General features: G+C 43.2%; 1 protein-coding gene across 4 annotated transcripts in view; it reads right to left on the bottom strand.

Moving 5' to 3' along the window:
• Window positions 1–17,801: 17,801 nt before the first annotated feature.
• The window catches only part of Txnrd1 (thioredoxin reductase 1), a 45,040-nt gene continuing 36,468 nt past the window's right edge, over window positions 17,802–26,373 (bottom strand). For all 4 annotated transcript variants that reach the window (XM_069991732.1, XM_069991720.1, XM_069991726.1 and 1 more), the window contains exons 12-14: window positions 25,998–26,093; window positions 23,559–23,693; window positions 17,802–19,598 (exon numbers count right to left, since the gene is read on the bottom strand). In XM_069991732.1, the coding sequence (XP_069847833.1) occupies window positions 19,536–19,598; window positions 23,559–23,693; window positions 25,998–26,093 (294 nt within the window). In that variant the 3' untranslated portion in view covers window positions 17,802–19,535. The remainder of the gene's footprint in view (window positions 19,599–23,558; window positions 23,694–25,997; window positions 26,094–26,373) is intronic.

Here is a 26,373-nt window from a genome sequence, read left to right as displayed (position 1 = left end):
CCTCCACAGCTAAAACCACAGGGAACTTTCAGCCAAGAAGCCCTCAACTCTGAAGCCCCTGTCCACCAATGAATGGGCAGACCAAAGTTATGGATGGACAGCCATGGAAGGCAGCCCAGGACAGAAGGAACTGGGCTTAATTTTCTGTTAAATGACCAATGACCAAGAAGCTCAAGGGGCTCTTTGTAAAGCAGAGCTACTTAAACTTTTCCACATTAGTATCCCTCGGGGCAGACAAAATGGTCACTCAAACTTGGGGGCCAAGGATTGAGTCTGGAGTTGACCAGGAAGCCAGAAATGTAACCACTAGTTTTAATTTCATGTTCAAGTTCTCTAGGACTTTACATTTTCCTGGATAATAAGAGCTGCATTTGGTTTAATGCAAAAATAATGGTTTTAATTATGTAGGAAAAATCTCCTAAAAGTTCTTACCTTCTTTTTGTTGTTGTTTTCAGTTGATGAATACAATGCTAAAGTACCGAGGACTTTTAGAAAGTCTAGGTTGAATTGGGGTGGGCACATGAAGCATAGGGGAGTTAGGACCCAGCTGATCCCTGGCTCTCTGGCCTTATCTCCTACATGCCTGTTTCTTCATCTAGCAAATGGGGTCCACAGGAATGAGGCACTGAGTGAGCCTACTGTTCATAGTTATGGGTCTGAGGTACACAGCATAAGTAAGAGCTGTTACTGGATCTCAGCATATCTACAATGCCATTCGTTAGTTGGAACATCCACATTATTTTGTATACAACTAAAAAGGGAAAAGTATTACTAATTAAATTATAATGTAATTCTTCCTTATTTCTTAAAGTGTCTATTTTAGAGTTATGGAAAGTACTTATTTTTCTGGTACAGAAGCTTGAACTCAGAGCTTAACTTAGCTAGATTGACTGGACTTCTACACTTGAGACACACCTCCCGCCCTGAAAGTACTTTTTTACTCCTCCAGAGATACCTCAGATCACTCCTAACATAGCTAAACAGGAAAATAAAGGTGAAATAATTGGTTAAATGATTCCCAAGACAACTTCCCAGAGTCTAACTCAGTGATTTTCAACTGCCCTATCAGTGTTCTTTCCTTTTTTCCTTCTTTCCTTCCTTCCTTTCCTTTTTTCTTTCCATCCAAGTCAGATACCAGTGGCTCACGTCCATAATCCTAGCTACTCAGGAGGCTCAGATCTGAGGATTGTGGTTGAAAACCAAACCAGGCAGGTAAGTCCATGAGACCCTTATCTCCAATTGACCAGCAAAAAGCCAAAAGTGGAGCTGGGATCAAGTTATAGAGCACCAGCCTTGAGTAAAAAAGCTAAGGGGCAGGAACCAGACCCTGAATTCAAGCCCCAGTATTGGTGAGCACACACACACACACACACACACACACACACACACACACACACACATTTTGCTGTTGGTGCTTTCTGACATTGTCAAGTGATGATGACAAATGTGTCATAATCTTGTGTGTCAACAACCACTGACATTGATCACAAGACATATCCTAACTATACAAATGTGAAAAATGTATATTGAGCTGGAGGCCAGTTCCTGAGGCTGAGATCTGAGGATCACCATTGGAAGCCAGCCCAGGCATAAAATCCCCATGAGACTCTTATCTCCAATTAACCACTCAAAAACCGGAAGTGGTGCTGTGACTCAAGTGGTAGAGCACTAGCCCTGAGCACAAAGAGGCTCAGAGACAATGCCCAGGCCCTGAGTTCAAGCCCCACAATTGACAAAAAAAAATGTGTTGTATGTGTTGTATGTGGGTTTGCATATTAGAATCAGTGAAGTGTGTGAATATTGCTACCTTACCTATGAAAATGCTATCATAGCTGTTATTACGATTGAGCAAAGAAAGCCTGCTAATGGCTGTGTTACCAATGCTCAGGTTACATCTAATTATAAGATAAAAAAAACTTTAACCTTGATCCCCATCTACCAGTCATTCAAGTGCAGCTTTTGAGTGCATTCCATTTGTTACTCCACAAAGATGAAGTTTTTAGTTTGGATACTTAGTTTTGACTCACATCAAGTTCACATAAGTTTTCATCAATATCTCCTAGGATGAGTCAGTCACTATCCAAGTAACTCTGGGAAGGAAACTTCCAGGCAGGTTTCACTTCTGTATTGGATAATACATTCGAAGGTGAAAGAAGCAAGCTTAATATGGTGTCCTTTTGGTTGTCCCTTTCAACACTTTCTAGCCAGCGTTTGTCTGTGATTCCAGGCACATGCTCGTGCATAAAGTTGCCTGTGGCAGTCCTCAGAGTTAGTGGCAGTACAGTCACCTGGTGAATGTAGTAAAGACGGAATTGCTGTAGACCTGGACCAAACCAGGCTCTGAAAATGAGATGCAGGAATCTTCCTTCCAGTGGTTCTGACACAATCAGATTTTGACAGCACAGATGTAGAAAAAATAATGGTAGGCAAACTGAGCAAGCACAAGGTTAGGCAAAAGATAGAAGGGATGGAACTGAGGGGACATTTTTGCAGAATTCATTCTCAAAAGACGGCTATTTTCCAAATGCTTCTTGAAGGAGCTATAACTTTGTTATGAAAATGCAATGACAGATGTGGAAGAAGCTGGGGTCCTCTTTAGGTTGGAATATTCCATCCACAATCCAAGTGCAGCTGGAAGAACCAATAGTGCGTTGGCTCACCAAGGAAAAAACAGAAGAGTGGGCCTGCAGTTTCCTAAACCCTGAGCTCCCTTGTCTCTTTCTATCCTTCCACCTTGCACTAGTTTCCTCTGAAGGCTGGAAACCTCAAGCGTGGAGATGACTGTCAAAGAAAATCAGACATCAAGATCTCCAAGTAGAGCCTGGAAAAGGCAGACAACTGGTCCACCTACTCAGAAATAACTACAGGCCTCTGAAAGAAACAGAGTAGAGATCACTGTAAAACAGTTGAAAGGCTATTTTTTAACTACACATAACCCAGATTGCCTTACAAAGTAATTATTTTCATTTCATTTATTAATTATGGTCTTCTAGTTTTAATTTTTATAAGCTGACATAATGTTTAAATGGGCACAGTATAGGTAGCTCTGTGAATGCTTTTTCTCCTCATATTATTCTGTAAACCTTTCTTCAAATTTAATAGTTGCTATATTGTTTTTAATAATGGCATGGCCTTGCTTTTTATTGATACATCACAGCTTATTTAACAAAACTCGATGATTTCTTCCAGTTGTTCACCCTTACAGGCAATGCCATGATGAAAATCTTTTGCATATGGCATTTTTATGGATCTACTACTAAAGCTGCTTTTCATTTTCTTTTCTGTTCTGTGGAAAAGACAAAAATTTTCCAGAGCCTTCAGAATAAAAAAAAAAAAAAAGAGTTGCTCAACAACATGACTTCATGTGCCCATTTCTGAGCCAATCAAGAGAAAGGGGTAGGAATATCCTGGCACCAATCAGTCTCACCCTGGAGCTACTCAGGATAGAACCTGGCCCTCAGCAGGTACTCTATAAAAATTTGGTGGGTGAATAATGAATGAATAAATGAGTGGCAGCCCAGCACCAGTGAGTTATTGTTGAAAAAGAACAGCCTAGAGTTCTGGCATCCTCAAGTTCTTACCTAGGTTTGTTATACACTCATTGCATTTATTGTCTAAAAAGTATAATTCTAGCTACTCAAGAAGAGGCTAAGATCTGAGGATTGTGGTTCAAAGCCAGCCTGGCAGAAAAGTCCATTAGAGGGGCTGGGAAGGTAGCTCAGTGGTAGAGTGCTTGCCTTGCATGCATGAGGCCCTGGGTTCAATTCCTCAGCACCACATAAGCAAAAAGAAAAGTCCATGAGACTCTTCAGTTAACACTCTCTCTCTCTCTCTCTCTCTCTCTCTCTCTCTCTCTCTCACACACACACACACACACACACACACACACACACACACACACACACAATCAGAAGTACAGCTGTATCTGAATCAGTAGAATACTAGCCATGAGCGAAAAAGACCAGAGACTGTGCCCAGGCCCTGAATTCAAACCCTAGGATGGCCCTAAATAAATAAATATCCATCCCTTTCTCAGCTCCCCTCCTCCTTTTCCTCCTTCTCCTCCTCCTTTTATCTATTTTTCCCACTGTGGAAGACAAAAGAATGTCCCCCAAAATGTTCACATTTGTATCCTTGAAATCTGAACAAATATATGCTTTTTTTTTAAGGCACCAAGTTTATATTTATTTGTTACAAGGCAACAGGAAACAGGGCTTGGATGCGAAAGGCACACAACTTGATAATAGGAGTGATAACAACAGTAGGCAAACAGCCATCAAGTGCTTAGCCTCTGCTGTGACCTACCTGGCATGCTTGATACCGGCATCATTCTTTCTTCATCTTACAGGTATGAGACGAAGGGTCCCAAAGGTAGGTGGTTGAAGTGGGATTTGGACACAGGCCAGGATTTGGCAAAGATGCTATATACAAGTCTTGCCTATGGCACAAGTTAGTGACAGAGTCAGGATCAAACTTCAGGCTTCCCTCTGGGCTCCTGTGGACTCAGTCCTTTAAGTGTCTTGGGAGGGGGGAGGGAGAGGAGGGGACTGGATATGGTAGAAAGGGTGGCTCTGAACAGCCAGGCCAGGAAGGAGATTGCATTTGAAGACATCTCTTCAGGATTCTGCTCCAAGTCTGGTTGAGGTGGCTGCTGCCTCCTAACCAGAGACTCCGTGTGGCCATTCCTGTGTATGCTGCCCTGTTTGACATTCTCAAAATCTTACAAGAGCCTACAGGCCAGCTCCATCTCTCAATCCATCCTGCCTTGACAAAGGAATACCAATACACCAGCCCAGAGCACCATGAGTCTTTGCAGATTTAGACTCCAAAGTGACCTCCCTGAAAGAACAACACTCTGTTTCCCAACCCTCCAAGCTCAAGCAGGCCTGTCTAGCTAAACCAGTCTTCTTCCGGCCACTGTTGGCTTCTAAGAGCATCTGCATGTCCTGAGCGCCACCTACTGGTATGCAGCACTTGGTTTCAACTTTTCAAATCTGGTCTTGAGGAATTCCTAAGGACTTTACACTAAGGTCACTCTAGAGAAGTCAAGAATGACTAAAAGGGACACTAGCCCTCTCCGATTGTAAGGTACAGCAGAGAGAACAAAGCTAGTTGGTTCCTGAAAGTCTGAATTTCCTTTAGGACAACCCATCTTGGATTTAGCCTGAGAGCCAAGGTGCTGGGGAGGGGCGGGGCAGGGGTAAGGGAGGGGGTGTGTTTAAGGCCAGGAATCAAGCTTTTTGTCATTTATAAGGTGGAATGGTGGCAGAAGGGTGCTGAGCGAACAAGCATCTCACTTTAGTGAGGAGGAAGGAGAGTTTGTAAAAAGCTTCCTGAGCACATATTCATTCGTTTGACAACTTAGATAAAACCAGACCAATTCCTTGAAAATACAAATGAGTAAAACCCAGTACGAACCAGATCGTTTGAATATAGCTACAACTGCGAAGGAAACTGAATTTATAATTTTAAAACGCATGAAACGAACTCTCCAGAACCAGATGGCTTTGCTGGAGAATACTACCAAATGTTTAACACCGTCTCTGCATGTTATCTTTCAGAAAATAGGAGAATGCACCTCCCAATTCTTTTTATTAACTAGCATCATCGTGATAGCAAAGCTAGAGAAAGTACAAAAAAGGAAGGCACAGATCAATATTTCTCACAAACATCATTAATAAAATATTAGCAGCAGCTTTCATCAGTATATGAAAAGAATTGTATGCAATTGCCAGGGATACAAGGATGGTTGACTGAAAATCAGTCAATGCAACCCATCATATTAATAAGCTAGAAATCAGAAATCACATGATCATATGAATTAATGCAGCAATAATAGCATTTGATAAGACGCAGTGCCTATTTGCAAGTTAAAAAAGTAAACTCAGAAAAATGAGGATAGAGTACTTTCTTTAATAAAACATTTACAAAAACTATAATTAGTAGTGAAAGACTAAATCCACTCCTTGTCAAACTGTGGATGAAGCCAAGATGTTCAAAATTAAAAACTTTTACTGTGTAAGGTATTTTGCTAAAAGGATAAAAAGATAGGCATAGGGTGGTAGAAAATATTTGTCAGCAACACATTCAACGAAGGACCAGTATCTGGACTACATAAAGAATTCTCACCAAGTTCCATGGCTCATGCCTATAATTACAGCCCCTACATAGTCTGTGGCATCCACACATGCTAGGACTCTAGTTCTGACTGCGTAGTGTCTTTATTAACAGATGTTTCTTCTCTGTGTACATGGACTATGTTCTACTCACTATACTCATCATACCTAGGCAAAGCCTAATGGTAAAAGAGTGGGTGCTGAGTCCAGTCTGCCTGAGTTCAAATCCTACCTCTATGGATGAGGAGCCATATAAGCTTAAACAAGCTACGCCCATCTCTTCTATCCCACTGCCTCATGTGAAAATGGATATAAGAAGCACATAGGGGGGTTGGAGGCCTGACTCAGTTGATAGAGAACTAGCCAATGAGCAAAAGCATCAGGCACAGAGCTCAAATCCCAGTCTCAAATCTAAAAGAAAAAGAGAGAAAGAACAGAACTGCAGAGAGCCTGCCACATGTTGTTGCTGCAAGAATTTAATGTGAATTACTGCATGTCAACCACTTAGAATGGTGCCTTCAGTATACAGAATCCTCAGCAGTGTGAATTATCATTATTAAAGCAAGAGAAGCCACTGAGAGACTGAGAGTAACCTCATGGTACCCTGGAAGCAGCAGTCTGAATTTTTAGGATGGCAGACAGAGGTCTCTGGCTACCTCTAAACAGATGAAGAATGGATTTTCAGGGTTAGGAAGATGATATAGGAAGGCCTCAGATCACCACTGGATGTCCCTTCCCCTGTCCCCCTTCACGTGCCTACAGACACTTCTCCATGGAGACCATATCTGGTATCCTCAGTGTCCCAAGGGTCCTCTGGGCGCCTTCCCACACTTTTATGTTTCTCCCTTGAGGGAGCAAGGCCATTATGGTCTTCTCAGTGTCCTTAGGACCTAGCATCCCACACAAAACCAGCACTTTGTAACAAACTTGTTAAAATGACCATTAAAAATAGATCTAAATCTCTCCTCTCTTCTCTTCTCTCCCTCCTCCCGTCTCTTCTCTGTCTCTTCTCTCTGTCTCTGTCTCTGTCTCTCTGTCTGTCTCTGTCTCTCTGTCTCTCTGTCTTGGTCTGTCTGTCTGTCTATCTGTCTGTCTCTGTCTCTGTCTCTGTCTCTGTCTCTGTCTCTGTCTCTGTCTCTGTCTCTGTCTCTGTCTCTCTCTCTCTCTCTCTCTCTCTTTCTCCAAGACTGGGATTTGAACTCAGTACCTGCCAGTTTCACTCACTGGCTAGCACTCTACCAATTAAGCCATGCCTCCAACCCCATCTAAGTATCTTTTCGATACCCATTTCCTTCCTTGTCCAGACCTGCTTCATCTCTAGACCTGCTTCATCTCTAGACCTGCTTCATCTCTAAACAAGGGCCTCCCAGCTATGTCCTTCCTGTTGGCTCATGGACCAGGAAACAGGAAGGTCATATATCAAATGGCCCACTTGAAAACCCTCCCCTAGGATTCTCCCACTTGAGGGATAGCAAAGGCAAAGGGAAATTGCTAGATTAAATAGTCAGGAGTCTAAATCTCTTCTTCATTACTCTTTTTTAAAGAATCTAACACAAGAGCCGTTTGTCTCAACAACTCAGTAACGAACACCTGTCACTATTTGTAAGTATGGAGCTTGGCATGGAATCAGGCAGTGAGCGAGACCACCAGGAAAAGAGTGTTTCTGAGCTAGATCTACAAAGGCTGAGCTGGTACTACTGTTTGCCCTCCCCATCTCCACCAGTGGTCCCCCTGGATGCACCACCCAGACTGCTTTATTAAGCTTATTTATTTGTTTATCCATTTCCTTTCCAGATACCAAGAGTAATTTAAGGAAGAGAAACTGTTCCCTCAATATCTGATCAGTGAACTCACATGTTACCTGGTACTGTGGCACACATGGAAGGAAGACAGAAGAACAAGGCATTCGTGATCCAGGAGCCGCGTGCTGTGCTCACTTCTGCTTCTTCAGTATTTAGCACCGAGACTGGCAAATGAAAGACATGTCTATTGAAGGCATGGATGGAAATCCTGAAAAGCCCCCGAGCCAGGATACAGACAGTGTGGCCCCTAAAATCTACTCTAACATTGCTGTAGCAAGCCTGGCCATGTGCAGGAGCAGCCACGGGGACAGGATGGCCTCTGTGTAATTACACAAGGACTGAAGGTGCCCTTTATCATGGCAGATTAGTAATTAATCTATCAGTCTTGGGGCTGGGAAGGTGGCTCAGTGGTAGAGCACTTGCCTTGCATGCTTGAGGCCCTGGGTTCGATTCCTCAGCACCACATAAGCAAAAAGAAAAAAGCTGGAAGTGGCGCTGTGGCTCAAGTGGTAGAGCGCTAGCCTTGAGCTGAAAAGCTGAGGGATAGCGCCCAGGCCCAGAGTTCAGGCCCCATGACCGGACCCCCCTCCCAAAAAAAATTAAATTAAGTCTATCAGTCTTGCCTGTGATAGGACAGACATGCAAGCCCAAGCCAAGTTGTTCAATGGGTGGAAATATATTGACAAAGTTCTTCATTGTCATTTTATTTTTGATTCCTTTTTAACAACAATCATATTAAATAGTAACTTTGGGGGTCCTTCCCCACTAAACAGCATATAGTAGACACTTTTTTGTCATTAAATCACAAGGTCAGCACTTTATAAATGGCTGCATGATGTTTCCATGTCATGGACCAGTCCTTTCTTTAGTCCCTTGGTCTGTGATTTCAGAATGCATCCAGGTTTTTACAGTCATGAATATCTTATCCCTAAAACCTAAGTTAAGTCCCTAGAAGAAGAATCACTGAGTCCCAGAGTCTGTTCTTTATAGCTGTTGGTATCTGGCGATCAGCACAAACACAGTTTCTCATGGTGCAGAGAAGCTCAGTCACACTCGTGTTCCACAGCACCATCCTGTGGTTGTGGGCAGACCCATGATCCAACTTGGTCTTGTATTTCCTTCCTGAAGCACAGGAACATCTGCAGTAAGTGAGATGAATCAGACAACAAAGGGTCCTGGGTGGGCTCCAGAGCTAGAAGTATGTTTGACAAAATGAACTTTCAGTTTTCAGAATGTTTACAATTTGGGTTTATGGAGGAGGAGCATGCTTTACTTATTGTATGTCCTGGCTCTTTTTGCCAGGGAGACTGGTTTTAGGGCGACAGAAGAAGGTATCAGAGGGTAAGGATAGGTCCCCTTCTTGGAAGGAAGATGAGATCTACACTAAATCCTGGCTTCACCTATGATAAGCTGGGCAACTCTGGGCCGGTGGTTTGACACCTCTGGACCTCAAGTTTTCTCCTCTCTGTAGCATACATGTACCAGAGCTAGAAAGATTACAAAGGATTGAATATATAAAATGCATTGAGTCAGTATATAACCATGTCATTTAATTTGACTTAGGTGTGAGCACCAGTGGCTCACACCTATAATCCTAGCTACTCAGGAGGCTGAAACCTAAGGATTACAGTTTGAAGACAGGAAATGCTGTGAGACTTTTACTTCTAATTAACCACCAAAAAAACAGATGTGGCGCTGTAGCTCAAGGTGGTAGAGTGTTAGCCTTGTGTGAAAGAGCTCAGGGACAGCACCCAGGCCCTGAGTTCAAGCCCCACAACTGACCAAAAAAAAGTGTGTGTGGGGGACAAAACCACCTTGACTTAGTAAATGGCAGAGCTAGAATTCCACAGCCCTGGATTTTCCTACCACACACAGAACTCACCAGAATAGGAGGCCAGAGATCTGGGTGGGAGAAAGGGCCGACGGGAGATGAAGTGGAATTTTTCCAGTGGCTCCAAGTGGCTTCTTGGATCCTCTGTTCCCTGATGCCCTTGTGGGGTGGGGCAGGAGTCCAGGCCAGCCATTCCAAGTCCTCTTCAGAGACCTATTTTGCTGTCCTAGAGTATGGAGGTTAAAAATGATCTCAACAGAGCCAAAGCAAAGCCAGCTAAACCCTGGGCAGGATACCAGTAGTTCCCACCAAGTGTCCATGTCATCCAGAACACAGCCCACCCCGGTGTGGAGCAAAAGTTTGGTGTCTGGTCAGGCTACCGTGGAGTGCTGGGTATGAGAGTAGTGGGGTGGCAAGGGTGTCACAGATCTGCAGGACAGAGCAGCATGGAAGACAGGGACAATGCAAGAGTACAGCCATGCAATCTATCCCTATACATACCTGGGAGAGCCTGTAGCCATGCTCTGGATTGTTTGTTGAATTTGAGGGAAAAGGGAAAGGGGAGGGAAGACAGTGGGGAACCGAGCAGTGCTGTCCACATGGAGTTGAGCACCTTACTCACACCAGCTTGTGTTTGCCAAGAGTCAATCTGCCAGACCCAAATTGCCTTCTACCCACAGGGTATAGGTGGAAAGTTCCAGAAGCCCCCTATCCAATGGAGCTCACCCAACAGACCCTGGAAAACAGAAAACAACTGGCTCATTTGTTTAGGCTGTGTGTGTGTGACCAGGTATTTAACTTAGGGCCCATGTTTGCTAGGCAGGCACTCTAACACTGGACACACACACACACACACACACACACACACACACACACACACACACACACGTTTGCTAGGCAGGCACTCTAACACTGGAGACACACACACACACACACACACACACACACACACACACACACACACACACACACACACACACACACACTCTAGCCTCTTTTTGCCATAGTTATTTACAGGATAAGTCTTGCATTATGTCAAGCCTGGCTGTGATCCTTCTGTTTGGGCTTTTCCGTGTCTCTGGGGATGACAGGCACACACCACTATACCCAGCCATTGTGCTTCCCCAGTAACCAAGACAAAACACAGCACTGAACCCAGACTGAATGAGATAGGGTCTCATGAATTTTTATGCCTGCCTTTGAACTGTGATCCCCTGATCTCTGCCTCCCAAGTAGCTAGGATAACAGGCATAAGACACTAATACCCAGTTATAGGGGCTCCTTTAAGAGTGTTAAGCCCTGTTCTAGAATTCTCCTCTGTGAAATATTATCCAAGGAGAGTATTCATTGCTCAGAAGCAATGACTGTTTGTGAATGTTCCTACCAAAACTCAGGTCAAAATTAATTCCCAAGATGGGACCTGTAAGAAGATAGGTCATGCTGGGCGCCAGTGGCTCACGCCTGTAATCCTAGCTACTCAAGAAGCCGAGATCTGAGGATCATGATTTGAAGTCAGTCCAGGCAGGAGAGTCTGTAAGACTCTCACCTCTAATTAACCAAAAAAGCCGGACCTGGAGCATTGGCTCAAAGTGGTGGAGCATCAGCCATGAGTAAAAAAGCTGAGAGCTAGCCTCCAGGGCCTGAGTTTAAGCTCCAGCACTGGTGCACACAGGTGCGCGCGCGCACACACACACACACACACACACACACACACACACACACACACACACACACACACACACACACACACACACACACACACACACACACACACACACACACACACACACACCATACACCAATTGGGTCACAAGGGCAGGATTCTTGGCTTATCCAGTGAGTAGTTTTGTTACATAGGCAGCTTTGCCTGCCACAGAGAGCCAATAGCAACAGCCAGCTCTGTATTCAGTTGTGACAACCAATACTGCTTCTAGCCCTTACTATCCCATGGAAAGAAAACCTGCTCTGGTTGATCGAGCCACTGCTCTGAAATTACAGACCTGGAAGTCCCAGCATGATCTACCTGTCAGTTCATCAAAAGCAGGACCCTCTACCTCCCAGAGAACCAAGGCTGCAGACGGACATGCAGGCCACACACAGCTTTCCAGGCTTTCGTGAAAATGGAGGGAAAATAAGTCTCATGCACATTCTCCTCTTTAAATCATCCAAACATTCAAACCAGGACCCACCACTAGAGAAGAGCGGAGGACACAAGCCCTCAGTGGTCTCTCATTTGTCCTAGGACAGCAGGTAAAGCCAGACCTCACCATTTCCCTGTGGCCAGGAAGGACATCCTTCCATCCCAGGTTACTGTTCTTCACAAGAATCTGACATGTGACCACTAGATAAATCCTGGGGCCAGAGCATCCTATGTCTCGGGAGCCGTAGAATCCTTTCTCACAGAGTGGGAGCGGGCACAGCTACCCTAACAGACAACTGGCCTGGTAGGGATCTAATGCCAATGTTTGTTCTCCACACCCCCAAATAATTTTCTTTTATTCAATCCCAAAAGCAAAAAGATGTAAATGGCCAGGTATAGGAAAATCCACTCAACATTGCCCCATTCCAATCCCTAGTTACCAGCTCCATATAATTCCAACCCACCTCCTATGTACCTTCTAGAAAAATTCTGTGCACATGCAAGCAAACACAGCTCTGTGGTTTGGTATTTACTTTCAGCACTAGTCTCCACAGCAAATGAAACTGCTTTCCATTTATGATCTTGATTTATTCTGTTCAAATGGGCATGCTGACATTGAAAAGAAAGAAGGATCTGCTTCAGAGCACAATGCTAAGAAACAGGGAGGTGATGGTAAGATGAGGCCCCAGATGACAGCAAAGTCCCCCCACCCCAAGTTTCCTGGAGGCGGGTAGGACTCCTGGTTCTCCTTTCCTCAGGGACAGAGGCCAAGAGCAACATGCCTTGTAAAGGGCCCTGGCTGAAGAGCAGTCACCTCTCCAACTTCTGTTCATCAGGAGCCCGGCGGGCACAACCTCTGACCCAGGCCATTGAGAGCCTGTAAAATGGACCTGAATGAGACACCAGGACCACTTGGATCCCTGTCTCTTTGCTGTGCTCATGTGGAGATGCCTGACCATAATTCCCTTCCAGAAAGACAACATCTTGTGAATATAATCTATCTAGAAGCTGCATGAGGCTATGGGGCAGGGAGCAGCAAGAGTTGCTGTGTGAGTCTAAGTGATGGGTAAAGAAACTGTAGAAATAAAGCAAGGACCCTGAACTCTATCCCCAGCATGATGCATGCCTATCTAGCAGGACCTAATAGCTACAGATAAACTACTAATGTGTTTTATGACCTAATGTCATTATAAATATAATTAATGATCTCCTTTTCAGATATACCATCTCATGAGTGTAATAAATCAAGTAGATACATATGCAGCCTCTCAAATCCAGCCCTTAGGGGCAGAAAATGGTAGAGCCCTTGCCAAGTATGAGCAAGCCTTTGGGTTCCATCCCTAGCACCACAAGAAAACACAGTTGTCAAAATCAGCCCTTCTTGTGCACATTAGGATCCGTGTTGAAGTCTTAAGAGATAGGACATCTTCCCAATGGCACAGAACAATTCTGAGATTTCAAATGGTCCAAATAAAAGCATGCTCACCTGTGCATGGGGTCATCCTCAGGGGTCACTCTTAGGTTCCACAGTTCCATGATGCTAGGCTTGATTTCCTTGAGAAACCATTTGTTGGGTTCTTGTTCATTTGTTGTTGGGAGAAATGGTATGACTCTTGTGCCCAGGAGAACATTCAGAAAATCTGTACAAGCATCTTATTGAGAGATGTACACATTGAGAAATAAAACTTCCAAGTCCCAGAAGCAGCCTTCAAATAAACATGGAGGCCTCTTAGTCAGCCTAGAGAAGGCTGGAGTCAAAGCACAGAAAAACATGTGGGTCTGATATGTTTATTGTATGCCTATGCAAGCTTTATTTTTAGAGCAGGATTAGGTACAGAGAAATATTGAACAGAAAGGATAGATTGCCCAGCCCACAGCAGCTGCCTACAATGGACATATGTCCACACATCATTTTCACCAGTATACTCTCCACCATTTCAGTATCATGAGTAGTTTCACAGCCCTACAAACCTAGTTTTCTTATTTTTTCATTGAGCTCTGAATTGTGAGCTCTCCCACCCCCAACTCGTGTTTGTTAAGTATTTGAAGGCGTTTTAGATAGTTATATTAGTCAGAGAACCCGTCAGCTGCTCTATCAAAAACCCTGAAGTGCTGTATCTTTGAGTCCTTGGCCAGTTGTTGATAGTGAAACTGTTCCTATTTTATGATCAATGTGTTAACGGTTTCCACAATAGTCTTCAAGGGTCAGAAGACCCTGCTGCAGTCACTGTTAAAACAGTATCACTTGATAGCTTGGGATGGCCTTGAAGGCATGATCCTTGTCTCAACTTCCTGATTGCTAGGATTCTAAATGTGCACTACCATGTCTGGCCAAAGTTTAAGAAATCCTTAGGGGCTGAAAAAGTGGCTTAGTGGTAGAGTGCTTGCCTAGCATGCATGAAGCCCTGGGTTTGACTCCTCAGTACCACAGAAACAGAAAAAGCTGTGCTGTGGCTCAGGTGGTAGATTGCTAGCCTTGAGAAAAAGAAGCCCAGGGACAGTGTCTGGGCCCTGAGTTCAAGCTCCAGGACTGGCAAAAAAAAAGGAAGGAAGGAAATCTTTAGCTCCTCTAGAACTATTCTATTTATCAAATCATGTGTTGATTTGATAACCACTCATATTTAAGTCTGATCTGTTTCAAGTCTCTTTGTAGTATTAAGTCGCAATTCTATTTCATAGAATCATCTCTAAGCTGGTTATCTTTTGCCTTGATATATATGTCCTTCAACTTTTGAGCACTGTGTCTTATCCATTCAAGCAAAGTTTGTGTTTTAAAAGAATGAGGGGCTGGGAAGGTGGCTCAGTGGTAGAGCACTTGCCTTGCATGCATGAAGCCCTGGGTTTGGTTCCTCAGCACCACATAAGCAGAAAAAGACAGAAATGGTGCTGTGGCTCAAGTGGTAGAGCACTAGCCTTGAACTGAAGAGCTGAGGGACAGTGCCCAGGCCCAGAGTTCAGGCTCAAGACGAATTTAAAAAAAAAAAAAAAAAAAAAGGGAAGAATGATGGGAGTCTAGCAGAAGTGTGGCTTGCCATCCCCAGATAGACACTAGGGAGCATGCCTTTTCTTAGACTTTTGAAAGTGCTGTGTATAGGCCACAAAAGCACAACTTAGGCAAGGAATTGACTCCAAACTTGTTTTCTCACCTGAAAATGAGCCCACACCAGCTCTGAGGTCTGTTACAAGACTGACTGAAGCATTGCATAGCAAAGTCATGGATATGTAGTTTTTCCTCTTTGGCCAAACTTCCCATCCATAATGTCTCTTCTCTATTTTCCCTCAGGCTCCTTGAAGGCCTTCATTCTCTGTGCATCTGTATGTCAGAGCTGTGAAGCCCTATCATCCCAGACAAAACCCACACTAACCACAGTTCATTAATATATATGGGACTTGGCTCCAGTTACATTTGATTGGCTAAAATTTGTAGACATTTCGCTTTCTTTTCCCAGTGAGCCAGGCACAGATTATGCCCGTATTCTTGGCACTTGGAAGACTGAAATAGGAAGATCATTTGGAGTCTAGGCTATTCTACATAGCAAGTTCCAGGTGAATTTGGACTATCTAGTGAGACTCTCAAAAAATAACAACAAAAAACAAATTATCCATTGCATTTTTTCATATTCTGAAGTATTTTTGAAAGTTTCTGCAAATGCTCCATGTTCTGCTTATGACACTTGGTGAAATGGTTGGCCTGCTCTATCTGTGGATATCATTTAGCTTTTCTGTGGAGATACCATGAGACATACCCCTCAAGGCTCTCATCTTATTGGTGGAGACTGCTGGACATTTGGCTTGGCCTCTTCTTTTCTAATGGCCCTGTGTGCAGCCACAGCACCAAGGATCCACCTGTTGGCTTTTCTACAATCAAATACTCTGAAGATCTCCAACTGCACTCAACTGTGCATTCAAGTGTGCCACATGGCTGAGCATATTTAAGCATGTCCAAGGGGAATTGCACAAGTGGCATGAAAAAGCACATAATTGGAAAAAAGAACTGACCTCTGGTGGCAGCTCCATGTTTAGCTGCTTCACCCTGAAACTATCACTCTTCAATCTTGAAAGAAGTTTCCAGAGAAACAGAACTAACCAGTGGGGTTGGGGGTGATATGTGGGCATGTGTCATGAAGAACTGGGTCACAAGATAATGGAGCTGGAGAGGACCGTTTCCTGCTTGCAAAGAGGCTCAGGAATGCCAGTGGTATGGTTCCAGTTCAAAACCAAAAGGCCTGAGACCAGTGCAGCCACTGATGTCCCAGACTATGTCCAATGCCAGAAGACTAGAAGCAGCTCAAGGAAGTTGTTAGGCTAGGTAGGCCCCTCAAGGCTCAGATAACTTGCAACAGGTATGTGCATGAGGGGAGCTTTATTCAGAGCCCATTAGGGTTTCCCTGGGTTGTGGTTTGGCTTTTGTGAGTTTATTGAAGAGTCTCATGGACTTTTCCTTCCCAGGCCGGCTTTGAACCATGATCCTCAGATCTCAGCCTCCTGAGTAGCTAGGATTATAGGCAGGAGCCACCAGTGCCCAGCCTGGGTATTGTCCCTGAGCTTCTTTTGCTCAAGAGCACTTGAACCACAACACTTCTGGATTTTGTGAGTAGTTTATTGGAGATAAGAGTCTCACTACTTTCCTGTCCAGGCTGGCTTCAAACTGTGATCCTCAGATCTCAGCTTCCTGAGTAGCTAGGCTTACAGGTGTGAGCCACTAGCACCCGGCTATATCAGCCTTCTAAGTTCTAGGTCTTTTCTAGAAGGCATGGGATAGAGTCCTCGTCATCTAGTGGTAGAGACAACACATCTGCCAGGCTCCACTAGGGGTAACTCAAAATGTTCTGGACAATATTGAGAAGGCAGGGAGCAGTCTGGACAGGTGAACTTTAAGGGTAGATATGAGTAGTGTATTTAAGGTAGAAAGCAGGTATGGTTAGAGAAGCAGAAGACAGGCCTGGGCTTTGACAGGAGACTACAGGTATAATTAAAAGGCCTCTGAAGACCCTGAGGGCTTGGGTCAAGTGTGACAATGAGATCCTGGCTCCTGTGTGAAGTGGCAACCAAAGGAAGACCTTGGGAAAGGTGCTGATATGTCAGGTGAGGGAAAAGTGCAGAGCACTGACTGATATATGTGGGAAACAGAGTGAGCAGTGATGTTATAGCTCTGAAAGTTCCCCTGCCACAGAGAAATGGGCCACAGCACAGCAAGGTGACTAAGAAGGAGGCTGGGCCTTCCGAGAACAATTGAGCCTTGCCCTCAATCACTGGATGCGCTGCCAAGTGTGAAATCCTGAGCAGGTGACTCACCCAGCGTATATGTCTACCTCCGTAACAGGCTAGCCAGCCAGTGTGTCAAAGCCCAGCGTCTGGCACACGCCGCAGGAAATACTCATGTCACTATTTCTGATTATAGCCTACTCTGGCAAGGCTAAGAATTACCACAAAATAAACATTTCTGTCTAACTGATACAGAAGATTCAATGCATGTGAGTGACAGTCTGCGCGTGAAAATTAACATTTCTGTGAATCCTCCTGAGTTTACAGGTGGGGATATGGTGCTATATCCAAAGAACTTCTGTATGCTCAATTCAGAAAGGAATAAAAAGTTCCAGTCTTGTAGTGCTCATGAGAATCAAGGACACCAGCGCTGGGTGGACAAACTTCTGGACAGCCAGCTTTAATGGAGTGGCATGGTCTCCTCTCAGAGGAGAGACAGGTAAAGTTAGAGAAAGATGGGAAGTGAAACCCGAAAGCCATCAGAACCAAAGCCCAATCCTCAGCAGCTGCCACGCCAGCTAACTGCATGACATTACCAAGGCATCCTGAACAGCTGGGTCTTCACCCCGAACGGGGACCACTTGACCTTGCCTTTCAAAAGCCCCAGACCATCATACAGGAAGAAGGCACACATGGGTATGAGCACCTTTAAATGTTTCACATTGTTTTATTATTTTAGAAAATGTGTAACAAAAATACATGGAACTGAAATATGAATTACAGTACAGTGGGCAATTATGAATCTAAATAAGACAAGTCTATGAAGTCTAACCCTTCTTGTGGGGACAGAACATTCCATTCTGCTAGGAGAGAATCACATGATTAGGCACGATTACCTCATACTGCCCCACTGTTCTAACCTCAGAGACTGCAGACTTGAGAGGGATTAAAAATAAATAAAACTCAACACAAGCCCATCCATCAGTTCCCCTCTTCCCCTCCCATCATCTTCATCTGCAGAGGGGAAAGCCGTGAAGTGGAGCCTGCACAGCTTCAGGTTCTGCTAACTGGTAGACACGTGGGTGCCCTGAGGTGGCTCAGAAATACACTGTGAAATGACCACTCCGTGCAGCAGCAAAGATACAACCGGAGAGGAAGGGTACAGAAAGGAGCTATAAGAACCACCGGCAGGAGGCCCAATTTCCACAGAATGTGTTTGCAGCCCAACTTACGGCTGAAATAACCATAGCCAGCACACTTGTACACAAGTACCTGAGGAGTAAACTCCTCCTTGTCCAAATACAAGGTGAAATCTATACACACTTGTGCCAAATTTTTATCATCTCCAACAGAAAAAGAGAAAACTACTCGGTTTTAAATGAAAATCCTTCACATCCACCTGTGTTCAAAAATAATAATTTATGGTATTAACATCCTTAAAGCAATTACCACAAAAGATTTAAATCACTAAGCATGGAAAGACCTACTTTCTGATGAATGTAGTTCTTAGCAAGAGATAGAAAGATATGCACCACAGTATTTTGTGATTTTAGTTGAAAGCTAAACCCACCAAACAAAACACAAAGTTTTAAGCAAAGTGTTTCCATTGCGAATGATCTCAGCTCACTTAACTCAATGCACAAGACACTACACTGAGTGAGACAGTTGCTGTTTTCCCCTCTGGCTGTGCCTCTGCCTCTATGTCTGACTGTAGGAATGCTGACACTAGGAGCTGCATGACAGACGACAGACCGCCTGAGTGGGCTGACTGAACGCCGCTTCCCTTCCTCAACAGAATTTGGTAGTAACAATCAGTGACGTTGCAATGGGGGTGAATCTGCTGAGTCATTCAGTTTCATCTGTCTAGACATAACTTTTAAAGGAGACAATGTGAAACAGTCAGAAAAATGGAAGCATACACTGTTAATCATCCAGCATCCTCTTTCACAGACAAACCTACTCAACCAAACACTGTATTTGGATATTGTAGCTGTGACTTGCTTTATGACAAAAATTGATTGCTATTTCCTTTCATCTCTAGAATCATTAACCCCCTGGAGAAAAGAGAAACATATAATCAACATTCACTAGCTTGAAAATGAGAGTAAGAAAACCTATAAAGAAAAGGCCATGCTGAACTGATTCGACAGCTGTTCCATCACTGCCCACCCCTTGGGCTTGAGGCTGGTGACTTCATGGACGCATCCCTCTGATGCACTGCCGAGAGTCAGCTTGAGTCCGTTATACGGTGACCCCAGTGTGACGCTGCCTGCCTTCCACTCACCACCTCCTGCCCGGAAACCCCAGGCCTCAGGAGCCACTATATGCAGCACCCTGCACAAGTGCCAAGAGACTTTCTGAAGACTTCACCTTGGATGTGGGCAAGGACACAAGTCAGTGGTTTGCAGTTTGGGCAAGAGCATCTACACTGGGGCTTAACCTCAGCAGCCGGTCTGGAGGATGTTTCCCCCAGAGCGTTTGGTCACGGACAACGTTGTGAATATCTGTGAGGAAGAGAAAGAAGGCACAGCACTGTCAGACCCCTGGGCAAACAAGGTGACAGGTAATACCACACACTTTAAAAATGATTTCGGTGACCTTTTTTTTTTTTGGGGGGGGGGGGAGTCGAGGGGTAGTCCTGGGGCTTGAACTCAGGGGCCTGGGCACTCTACCACTTGAACCACAGCACCATTTTGGACTTTTTCTGTTTATATAGTATTGAGGAATTGAACCCAAGGCTTCATGTATGCTAGGCAAGCACTCTACCACTAAACCACATTCACAGCCCCTTGGTAACCACTTTTAAATGAACAAAACAGGGTAACATGACCAAGGATGTCCTCTTGGATGTTATAGGCCAGGTCAAAGGAAGAAACAGGTTCTAGTTAATGAAGAAGGCAGTTTGCAGGGGATAAACAAAACCAATGTTACCAAAGCTGCCTGGCAGCTCTAAGAGAAATTCATGATAAAATAGCAGGATTGATGAGACAGTACAAAGTATCCTGTTTCAGATGAAGCCATATGCCCAGTCAGTTCAGCAGCTTTATAACAAACATAGAGCCCACAGTATACCTCTTCCCTCTATGTCCATACTTGATCATTTTTGGGCATTTCTCTGGCTGCCTCCACACTCTGCAGCCTGGGAATCTTCATGTTTCATACAACTCCTCTGCAGCCCTTTAGGATGGTCTCACCTAACCTTTCCCAGTCCTTTCTAGTCCCTCTCTCTTCCCTTATTATGTATTCAAGATTCAATCAAAAGGCTCCCACCTGAATGACCTTACTAACCTTAATGCCTTTGATAAACACCATAGCCAGACTGATCATCTCAGAGTGGGGATTAAACTTCCACACGTGAAACATTAAACCACATCTAAATCCTAGCTGTTTATCCTGACACAATCTTCGGACTCCACCTGTCCTGCCCAGACAGTCCTTCCTGAGTGGAGGGCCAAGGCTTATATGAGACCTCTTGGCACATCTGAACAAACTTTTTGGCCCCCTCGCAAAAAAAAAAAAAAAAAAAGAAAAGAGAGAGAAAAAAAAAAGAGAGAAAGAAAAGAAAGGAAAGAAGGAAGAAAAAAGAAAAAGAAGACCCAAGCAGTAGGTGCAGGTACTCACAGAGGCCAAGTCCTGGCAAGGCACCCCTCCCACCTCTGTGCCAGCCACACAAGGCTCTCCCTTCAGAATAAAATCCTGTTAACTGTTACAAGAAACTGAAACTAGATATGCACTACTAATATTCATTTTAAAATATTTTCTTATTTATCTTTTATTATCTGTAAGTACTTGTATACAAGGGTTTTAGTTCAACATGCCAATTTACATCCCAAACAATCTTTTCAAATGTTCTCTCCTCTTGAGCTATTGTTTTTATCCCCTACAAGCAGACTTGATTAGTTGAAATTACTCCTCAAAGTACACTGTAATCAGTGTCCTATTCATTGACTGCAGCCTCCAAATCCAGAATAAAATGCTACCAGCTGCCTCACCCTGAGTAAAGTTTGGCATTGCTGCCAACTACTCAATGAGTTAGAACCCAACACCTTAGCATAGAACACAGATTCCCTAAGACGACCCTAACAACTGAAATTGTTCAAGAAGCTTGAAAAATGTTTCATAAGTTTCATGAAACCCCTTTTTTTTTTTTTTTGGTCGGCCGTGGGGCTTGAACTCTGGGCCTGGGCGCTGTCCCTCAGCTCTTCAGCTCAAGGCGAGCGCTCTACCACTTGAGCTACAGCGCTACTTCCGGTTTTCTGGTGGTTTATTGGAGATAGGAGTCTCACGGTCTCTCCTGCCCGGGCTGGCTTTGAACCGCAATCCTTGGATCTCAGCCTCCTGAGTAGGATTACAGGCGTGAGCCACCAGCGCCCTGCTGAAACCCTTTGTTTTTGTTTTCATTCTGGTTCCCAAAACAAGTAGAATTCATAGCCAGGGATAAAGAGTGAAAACTAGACTCTCCAGAGCAGAGCAATATATATCCATATTCCTCCTCCTTCATTAATAAACATTGTAATGATGACTTTGCATCTTCTATAAAGTACTCCAGAAAAAACAAGTGACACATTCACCTATTGCTTACATATCAAATGCCTGACACGAAGCATTTCCAGTCAACTGTATGTTGGGTATTATGTCCACCTTAATTTGGAAACACTGTGAGACTGACCAGGTCTCACTGAGATGCATTTGCTAAGTGAAAAGATAACTCAGGTCTGTCATCTAATACCTAAATTTTCTTTTTCTCACTGTGGTAGGTTGGAGTATGGTCCCCTAAAATATATCCTAACCCCCAGACCTATGAATGTGATCCTACTTGGAAACATCTTTGCAGGTATAATGAAGATAAAATGAGACCCTGTTGGATTAGAGTGGTCCTTAATCTAATGTCTGATGTCCTTATAAGAAGGAAAGCTGAACAATGATCATAGAAGGAAATATAGCCAAACAATGATGGAGGGAGGCTGACCTATTGGAAGGAGGCACCTACAAGCATAGGAATACCATAGATCCAGTAACCAGACGCTAGAAGAGGCAAGAAAGGATCCTGACTCTTCCCTTGAATTTTTTTTTTTTTGGGGTCAGTCGTGGGGCTTGAACTCTGGGCCTGGGCGCTGTCCCTGCGCTCTTCAGCTCAAGGCCAGCGCTCTACCGCTTGAGCCACAGCGCCACTTCCAGTTTTCTAGTGGTTTATTGGAGATAAGAGTCTCACAGACTTTCCTGCCTGGGCTGGCTTTGAACCACAATCCTCAGATCTCAGCTTCCTGAGTAGCTAGGATTACAGGCGCGAGCCACCGGTGCCCAGTTCATTGAATTTTTTTGAGGGATCAAGAACCTACTTACATTTGGTTCCAGATTTCTAACCTTCTGGTCTATGAGAGAATGCATTTCTGTTGTTTCAAGCAAAGTAGTTCTGGTGCTTTGTTTAACAGTATTATGAAACTAACTCACTCAAAAAAGCAGTTAATTGGCTCCTTCTCTACACCAAAAGCCTTGAGACATTACACTGAATAAAGATATATAACCATTCTTTCAGAGCATTCATCTACACTCAGCAGTTTTTTTTCCTATTTTTTGAAATTTTTCTTTTACAAAAATAGCAGATTTCTATCATGCTCCAATCATACTCTCTAACATGCTTCCTTATAGAAACAACTAATATTGTATGTTTCCAACCAGGTGAGATGCACACTCAAGAGCTGGACACCATTCCTAATCAAGAGAAGACAAAGCAAGAGGAAACTAGAATACTTTTCATATCCTTTCAAAGCTGGACTTTCACATATTCAGTTGTGCATGTGTCCAGGAACAGAACTTAACCAGTTACCAAATGAAATAACCAGCTGCCAATGAAATCTGGAATGAATGCATGTACACAAGCACATGTATGCACACACTGGATGGAAAACACTAGTTACACCAGACAAACAAGAGCTATGATTATAAACTCTACACTTGAGCAGATACCTCTCACATAAACCCACTGCTCCCCAACTATACATCCTGGATAGCCAGCATCATCACAGTGCTCAACCCCTGTATGATCAGATACTGGAGAAACACTGACACCCAGAGGCCTACACTGGTCAACTTCCAACTCCACTGTCATTTGCTAGTTTTTTTTTAGCATCACTTTCCAACATCATTCTTTTTTAGAACAGAAGTTTAAAAGGCTGATATCATTTAGCCTCAAAATATCTCTGGGCAGTTAAAATTTTCTAGATTTGAATGGCATTATTAACTAATTGTCATGAAAATAGTTTAGGAGAGAAATAAAAGATTTAAGAGACATCTCTATGAACCTCTCATGAACTCTTTACTTTTTATAACTTGGATTTGAAATATCTGAAGAAGGAAAGCTCATTTTTAGGGTTAAGCCTTCTCACTGACTATCAAGTGGGACACAAAAGTAGTTCCTGCAGCAGAATTGCAGCACCAGAGCTGGTAAATGGTAGATTACTCACCTCTGCACAGACAGGGTGGATTCCAATTGTGCTGTCCAGTTGTGCTTTGGTCAGCCCACACTTGAGTGCAGCTGCGAAGCCCTGGGTCACTTCTCCAGCGTTTGGACCCAGGATATGAAAGCCTACAACACGTTCCTACAACATAAAATAAGATACTATACGTAAGTTTGTTTTTCTTCTCCTTTCATCACATCTCTACAGCCTGGATTACTTCCTCAGCTTATTCCAAAAATCATGCATCTCAGATATGGCCAGACATATTTAAGCTAAAGACCCTCATATGGGCCAGAGGGCTTCAAGTGACAACAAAGAAAAAAGCTCAAAGTAAAAATGTCTGCAGTTCTTTATCCATCCAACTATTCCAGGAAACATGGTGAGAGGGGCAAATGTGCTATCCTGAGCTGGGCACCAGTGGTGGGGAAGAAAGGCCATGAGACTCTTATCTCCAATAAACCACTTAGAAAACTGGAAGCGGCGCTGTGGTTCAAGTGGTAGAGCACTAGCCTTGAGCTGAAGAGCTGAGGGACAACGCCCACGCCCCGAGTTCAAGCCCCACGACTGACCAAAAAAAAAAAAAAAGTGCCTTCCTGTACTCTACATGTTTTTATCAATGGTAACTGTGAGGCTTATGAGCAGTTACTCACTAAAACATCATTTAACTAATGTTCTAAAAACTGAACTGAAATCAGACTAATAAGACTCTACTAATACAAAAACAATCTTGCAAGCAAAAGGAAGATACCTGCCAATTCTAAAACCCCTATGTGGCAATTATTTTGGATAAATTCTAAGTCCCAAACTCAGGTGACCTCTACAAAGGCAGAGAAAGGCAGAGTAGTCTATAGTTCAGCTGACAGATTTCTAGAGTAGCTCTGTGTCTGATTTCTTAACAGAGCAGGCAACTCAAGCTGTAGCTGTAGGACCTGCCCAAGGTACACTAGCTTCCTGCAAACAATGAGAAAGGAACCTCTGCTGCCCAAGTTCTGTGATATAGTCTATGCTGAACAACCAAGAGATGTAGGATGCACTTAAAGGTGAACTGCTATAAGACACTTAAAATACACTAAATTTACATGATGTTGTGGGAAAAAAATCTCAAAATATAATGAAATCCAAATGCTAGGTGTTATATTCTATTTACTGAGGATAATGCTCTAAATTAAGCCACAGAACACTATATAGTGTTTATGCATAAGTCCACAGCAAACAAAAAGACCAGAATGATGTTCCACCTTTGGGAGTGAAGGAATATAAAAAGCCACACCAGGAGGAATCGCAGTCCCTAGCATGGAATCTACATTGCTATGCAGCCTGGAATAGAACTGAGTTCTGCTATAATAAAGCTAATGGCACATTCCTAATATGATCACGTAACATATGCTGTAGTGCTTAATAAACAGTCCATTACAATAGCTCAAAGAAACTATAGTAAACCTACAAAAATATTACTGATACAATAGGTATTAATGAGCCCTTGAAGTAGTGTCTGGTAAACAGCCAAGTGCTCTGTACACAGAAGCATTAAAAATTACCTCTGTGATGACTTATCTCATAAAGCACTGCAAAATGTTAAAGGTCATTGAATCTGGTATTGATACCTTCTATTGGTAGTTTCCCTGTCTTTATGTATATTTTAAATATTTTATGTTAAGAAAAAAAATATCACAGAGGAATAAAAGCTAGAGGACAAACACGTACTATTTCAAAAAAGGACATTCAGACACCTTGAAGTCAAGTAACTAACTCAAAATGAACTGCAAATGCGCAAGGACAGTCAAAGCTTCTAGAAGCATGCTTCTGCATTAAACAAAAACAGCAATGACAAGTATATAACTTCTCAATTACTATCTTCATCTATGAAAGTAACTCAAAAGTAAGATATGTCTCTTGGTAGAGAATGTTACTTGAGATTTTATACAATTGGTAGCGAATATTACTTGAGATTTCATATAAGCAATGCCATCTGAACAAGCTCAAATATACTTCTTACTGTATGGCAGCAATCCCAATGTTCAGAAACCCCTGATTTCTTCAATCCCTGCTATAGATATGGAAACAAATCTGCAAGATGAAGGAGTATGCCCACAGGCTCAGCTACAGGGGCTGTATTTAATAGCAGATAACAAAAATCTCAAATCAGAAATCAACAAAGAGCTCCTCCCCCTTCCAGTTTTCTCTTTGGTGCTAGTTCTGAGGGTAAACTTGAAATATTCCTATTCTTTTCTGCTTTATATTATTTCCTATAAGTCAGCAACTTCACTGCTCATTTGAATATAGAAGGTTCAAGTTGTCCCTTGGGTCTTCACTCCAATCATGTCCATATTGGGAAGACCAGCATGGAAAGACAAAGGAATACCCCCACGTACCTATGTATTACAATCAAAGTTGAGCCAGTAGCAAAAACTACATGAAACTACTAGAAGATTAAATGGTACTTACACTGTCTTTAAGATTGCAGATTACTTTTGCATAACACCTATTGTTATCTCTTGATGGAAGTGTCCATTCCAATGGCCAAAAGAAACTATGGTAAACCTGAGAAGATAAAAGCACAATTTATTCTTTATCTTCAAGAGCTTATCATCAAACACTAGATATGGTAAATAACAGTATATATTCTTTAATAATCACATTTCATAAAACAATATAATACATGGAATAAACAAGATCTGGAAAAAGGTAAATAACTCAAAACTCTTTATAGTCAGGTATTTGTTTCTATAAGGCACCTTTCAGTTATATCTCGAGTAAACCCGAATAACAAAAAGAAAACACAAATGAAAGAAACCATAAAATTACTAACCTGTTCTAAAAA

This window comes from Dipodomys merriami, unplaced genomic scaffold (assembly GCF_024711535.1).
Source record: "Dipodomys merriami isolate MVZ:Mamm:240054 unplaced genomic scaffold, mDipMer1.0.p SCAF_10, whole genome shotgun sequence".
Classification (NCBI taxonomy): domain Eukaryota; kingdom Metazoa; phylum Chordata; class Mammalia; order Rodentia; family Heteromyidae; genus Dipodomys; species Dipodomys merriami.
Note: the sequence above shows the minus strand (reverse complement) of the source record. Positions and strands in the feature narration are given on the sequence as shown.